At 41.4% G+C, this 6,000-nt stretch overlaps 1 protein-coding gene across 2 annotated transcripts in view; it reads right to left on the bottom strand.

The window, feature by feature from the left end:
• The window catches only part of LOC110526143 (rho guanine nucleotide exchange factor 28), a 70,383-nt gene extending 64,648 nt beyond the window's left edge, over positions 1-5,735 (bottom strand). Inside the window, exon 1 of one of the 2 annotated variants that reach the window (XM_090238174.1) lies at positions 4,855-5,735. In XM_090238174.1, the coding sequence (XP_090094300.1) occupies positions 4,855-4,939 (85 nt within the window). In that variant the 5' untranslated portion in view covers positions 4,940-5,735. The remainder of the gene's footprint in view (positions 1-4,854) is intronic. The other variant, XM_036980414.2, reaches the window with a different exon arrangement.
• Positions 5,736-6,000: the final 265 nt, after the last annotated feature.

Below are 6,000 nucleotides of genomic sequence, written 5' to 3' on the forward strand. Positions count from 1 at the left end.
ATGATCTTCATCAGATGACACTCATAGGACATCATGTTACACAATACATGTATTTTTTGTTCGATAATGTGCATATTTATATCCAAAAATCTTAGTTTACATTGGCGCCTTACACGCACTAAAGTTTTGATTCCAAAACATCCGGTGATTTTAGCAGAAATACTCATAATAAACATTGATAAAAGATACTAGTGTTATTCACATAATTAAAGATAGACTTTTCTTAATGCAACCTCTGTGTCAGATTATTTATTTTTTTACAGAAAAAGCATAATCTGAGAACGGCGCTCAGAACCCAAAAGAGCCAGAGGAATAGCCGCCATTTTGGAATCAACAAAGTTAGAAACAACACCATAAATATTCACTTACATTTGATGATCTTCATCAGAAGGCACTCCCAGGAATCCCAGTTCGACAATAAATGACTGATTTGTTGCATAAAGTTCCATCATTTATGTCCAAATAGCCACTTGTTGTTAGCGTGTTCAGCCCAGTAATCCATCTTCATGAGGCGCGAGCATTTCATCCAGACAAAAACTCAAAAAGTTCCGTTACAGTCCTTTAGAAACACGTCAAACGATGTATGGAATCAATCGTTAGGATGTTTTTAACATAAAACATCAATAATGTTCCAACCGGAGAATTCCTTTGTCTTCAGAAAAGGCACTGGATCGAGAGGCAACTCTGTCGGGAGCGCGCGTCATGAGACCGAGGCACTATGCCAGACCACTGCCTCAAACAGGTCTCATGAGCCCCTCCTTTATAGTAGAATCCTCATTCAACTTTCAAAAGACAGTTGACATCTAGTGGAAGCCCTAGGAAGCAAACTCATCCATATCTCATTGGGTACTCGGTAGGCAAAGCTTTGAAAAACTACAAACCTCAGATGTCCCACTTCCTGGTTGGATTTTTCTCAGGTTTTCGCCTGCAATATGAGTTCTGTTATACTCACAGACATCATTCAAACAGTTTTAGAAACTTCAGAGTGTTTTCTATCCAATACTAATAATAATATGCATATATTAGCAACTGGGACAGAGTAGGAGGCAGTTCACTCTGGGCACGCTTTTCATCTAAAAGTGAAAATGCTGCCCCCTATCCCAAAAAAGGTTTTAAGAGGTGTAAGAACACTCAAGAGCAGCCTGATTTTCTCCTACATTCGGAAAGTATTCAGACTCCTTCACTTTTCCACATTTTGTTACGTTACTGCCTTATCCTAAAATTGATAAAATTGTTTTTTCCTCATCAATCTACACACAATACCCTACTAAGTAAAAACTGGTTTTAGAAGTGTTTTCAAATGTATAAAATTAAATACATTTCCATTTATATAAGTAATCAGATCCTTTACTCAGTACTTTGTTGAAGCACCTTTGGCAGCGATTACAGCCTTGAGTCTTCTTGGGTATGATGCTACAAGCTTGGCAGACCTGTATTTGGGGAGTTTCTCCCATTCTTCTTTGTATATCCTCTCAAGCTCAGTCAGGTTGGATGGGGAGAGTTGCTGCGCAGCTATGTTCAGGTCTCTCCAAAGATGTTTGATCGGGTTCATGTATGGCTTTGGCTGGGCCACTCAAGGAAATTCAGAGACTTATCCCGAAGCCACTCCTATGTTGTCCTGGCTGTGTGCTTAGAGTCGTTGTACTGTTGGAAGTTGAACCTTCCCCCAGTCTGGAGGTCATGAGCGCTCTGGAACAGGGTTTCATCAAGGATCTTTCTGTACTTTGCTCCGTTCAATCTTGGTTTCATCAGACCAGAGAATCTTGTTTCTCATGGTCTGGGAGTCCTTTAGGTGCCTTTTGGCAAACTCCAAGCGGGCTGTCATGTGACGTTTACTGAGCAGTGGCTTCTGTCTGGCCACTCTACCATAAAGGCCTGATTGGTGTAGTGCTGCAGAGACAGTTGTCCTTCTATAAGGTTCTCCCATCTCCACAGAGGGAGGTTCTCCCATCTTCACCTCCCTGACCAAGGCCCTTTTCCCCTGATTGCTCAGTTTGGTCGGTCGGCCAGCTCTAGGAACAGTGTTGTTAGTTCCAAACTTCTTCCATTTAAGAATGATGGAGGTCACTGTGTTCTTGGGGACCTTCAATGCTGAAGAAATGTTTTGGTACCCTTCCCCAAATCTCTGCCTCGACACAATCCTGTTTTGGAGCTCTACGGACCATTCCTTTGACCTCATGATTTGGTTTTTGCTCTGACATGCACTGTCAACTGTGGGACCTTCTATAAACAGGTGTGTGCCTTTCCAAATCATGTCCAATCAATTGAATTTAGCACAGGCGGACTCTAATCAAGTTGCTGAAACATCTCAAGGATGATCAATGGAAACAGGATGCATCTGAGCTTTAGAGTTTCATAGCAAAGGGTCTGAATACTTATGTAAATAAGGTATCTATTGTTATTTGTAAAAAATGTGCAAACATTTCTAAAAACCTGTTTTCACTTTGTCAGTATGGGGAATTGTGTGTTGCTTGATGAGTTTTTTTAAATTTATTAAAAAAAAAAATTTAATCCATTTTAGAAGTCCGTAACGTAACACAATGTGGAAAAGTTTAAGGGGTCTGAATACTTTCCGAATGCACTGTAAACATCACAGAAATGAAGCACAGAGCAGGATGGATGAAGCTAAGAGGTTACTTTGCTGATAAAATCATTGAGAACAAAAATTACCATAAAACGCTTTGGAAATCATTCTAGGAACTAGGCTGTAGTACTACTACGAAAAACAAACTAAACAGTATTGGACTGATCATCAGGGCGGAGATGGTATATGACAAAGCTTGGTTGCCAATGAATTTAACTCTTTTAATTTACTTCTGCTTGGGGGGTGTGAACATGGTCACTAAAGTGCTAGGGAAGGTTTATGCCAGAAACAAGTTTTTGTCTAGAATGTCCAAGCTGCTTGATAAGGAATCTTTGAGTGCGTGCCACTGCTCTCATTCAATGACATTTTGACTACGCTTCCTGGTTTGGGGGCTTATTGAAGCTTCTGAAGGGGAAACTCCAGGTATCCAAAATGAGCTGATCAGGGTAGTATTGAAGGTGAGTCCACATAGTCACAAAGGCAGGAGCTGCTTTCAGAAACTCAACTTACTGCATGTTGAGGTTAGGGTGTCCCAGATAAGACTGGGTTTGGTTTACAGGAGAATGTATGGATCTGCACCCAGATATCTAACTGATTACTTTCCCAATGTTAGGGATGCACAAAATCACAGCACCAGATCAGGTGTTGCTAATGTGTGCTTATACAGGTTCAGGAGTAATGCTAGGATACTGGTATACTGGAGCATCAGCGTGGAATGAGTTGCCTCTGCCCATAAAAATGACGTCCTCTCTGGGCAGCTTTAAAAATAAAGTTAAAAACAGTTTGATGTCTTCTGTGTAACTGCAATGATGAGATAGATGTTCTTCTTCTTTGTTTTTATGTTTTATTATTTCACTCCATACTGTGTTCAAACATGTTCGATCTTGCCTCGCCATATTGCCTCAAGCTGACCACAATTGATATAAATCCCAGACTTTATTGTGTGTCATCCTCAATGATTTTGCTCATGTGGGGCGGCAGGGGTGGCAGCGTAGCCTAGTGGTTAGAGCGTTGGAATCCCCGAGCTGACAAGGTACAAATCTGTCGTTCTGCCCCTGAACAGGCAGTTAACCCACTGTTCCTAGGCCGTCATTGAAAATAAGAATTTGTTCTTAAAAATGTGCATGTATGGCTTTTATGTGTGTCAAATTAATAAACTAAACTAAAATAAGGGGAGGTAAGACAACCAAATATCACAGTCATTGCAAGAAAACATTCCTCAGTAAAGCAGCTGATCAGGGAAATCAGTTATAGTAAGAAAACACAAATAGTTCAACTGGGTTGAGTAGCCACAGACAGTGTCAGTCACTGTCAATGAAGTACAACAGTCAGGCAGAGGGCAACATTTATGTTCTCCCTGCCATCATAGGAAGTGCGTGTGATCTGGCCTCAGGAGAGGTCTGTCCACAAGATACAAGCCAATCCATTATCCTAGACAGAATGTCTGACATTCCACTATTAGTTGTCAGCTATCCCAGTTACATCATTAGCAAACACACTCTCACTGCAACTGTATACAGCAAAATATGGGTAATAAGAAGAAGAAAAAAACATTGAAACATCACTGCCAAAAAGACTGATTATCATTCTTCATTCTGCTGATGTCTTTGTGGAATATAACGTTGTGACTACCACTAAGCTTTCCTGTAAACCTTGTATGACTTAGGGACATGAAGGATAGGCAAGGAAACACAGACTTGATGCACAGCTTCTGCTATATACCAACTAATTACAAACATAACATAATATCTGGGATATTGACTGGAATGGGTTTGGGGGCAAAAATAAATAGCATTTGGAGACAGTATCAAGGTAATCAAAACCAAAGCATTGATGGCTGTTATACCTTGTCTATAGACTGCTTACAGGGTAAGGAAACCCATATGTCATTTTGTAATTTAGGTGAACTATCCCTTCAACTTGGTCATACTCTGCAACAAAGTAAGGGTGCAGTCACAAATCTTTGGACATTGCTCTCAACATGTCAGTGACCAGATTGTTTTCAAGGAGATGTTCCACTAAGGGAAAACATTGGAAAGGGAAAACACATTCTAAAGATTCCAAATTCAAGCATTTAGTCCACATGGAAAGTGATCCTCTCACAATCCATTGAACCACATCTAACCATCAATGTAAATTGCAATCAATGGATAGTTAAAGCACAGGAGACTCCAAGGTCTTTCTTGAAAATACATTTATTCCGGACCAACCTGGATGAATAAAGGTTTCATAAAATTAAATGAAAAGATGTCAAATAGTCCCAGTGTTACCTTGCTTGTCCATCTTCTTGTGTATCCTCGTCTTGGGGAAAGAGGGCCAGGAGTAGTTAAAAGGAGAGTCAGAGTATGAATCCATGACTCTGTGTTTCGTCTATGAGTCTCAGAGCACCCTGCAGCCTGACCAAGGCTTTAACACCAAAACACCTTTGTTTTTAATGATAAAAATAAGCATATTTTACTGAACCTCAATTTTCCTCCAGGTTGGATATTCCTGACTATCTCTTGTACATCCAGTGTGTTCTTCAGTTCTTCAGGAGTCTTGGTTGGACTGATGTTGAACCAGTTTACTCCTTCCTTCCGTCTGAGTCTCAGCAGAGTGCAGACACTGACACTTCAGCAGTGAGCCAGCATGTTCCCACATCTCCCCCTCCCCCTTCCCCGACTCCAAACGCCCCTCCTACCCTGTTCCCCTCAAAACTCAAAATCTAGCATATCGAGACTGCTCACTTTGTCTCTTTTTTCTCTTGCTTTCTTGCCTTCTCCACCTCCTTTTCTCTTTTTTCTCCCTTCTTCCCCAACCTTCGCTCTATCCTACCCTCTCCTGTCCGGTCTCTCTTTTTTCTTTCTTTCGTTCCTTCTCTCTTTTTTCTTCCTTCTTCCCCAACCCTCGCTATACCCTACCCTCTCTCATCCAGCCTCTCTTTCTTACATTCTCTTCCTCCTTTTCTCTTTTTTCTCCCTTCTTCCCCAACCCTCGCTCTATCCTACCGTCTCCCATCCAGTCTCTCTTTCTCACCTTCTCTTCCTCCTTTTCTTATTTTCCTTTTCTTCTCCAACCCTCACTCTATCCTACCCTATCCCGTCCTGTCTTTCTTTCTCCTCATCTTTTTCTCTTTTTCTCCCTTCTTCCCCAACCTTCGCTCTATCCTACCCTCTCCTGTCCAGTCTCTTTCCTTCTTTTAAATTTTTTTCCCCAACCTTCGCTCTATCCTAACCTCTCCCATCCAGTCTCTCTTTATTTCCTTCTGTTATCTTGTTTCTCCCTTCTTCCCCAACCCTCTCTAACCCACCCTCTCCCGTCCAGTCTCTTTTCTTCTTCTCCTCCTTTTCTCTTTTTAATCCCTTCTTCCCCCAACCCTTGCTCTATCCTACCCTCTCCAGTCCAGTCTCTCTTTTTTTCCTTTTCCCTCACTCACC

Source organism: Oncorhynchus mykiss, chromosome 6 (assembly GCF_057628025.1).
Source record: "Oncorhynchus mykiss isolate SJ-2025 chromosome 6, ASM5762802v1, whole genome shotgun sequence".
NCBI classification, from domain to species: Eukaryota; Metazoa; Chordata; class Actinopteri; order Salmoniformes; family Salmonidae; genus Oncorhynchus; species Oncorhynchus mykiss.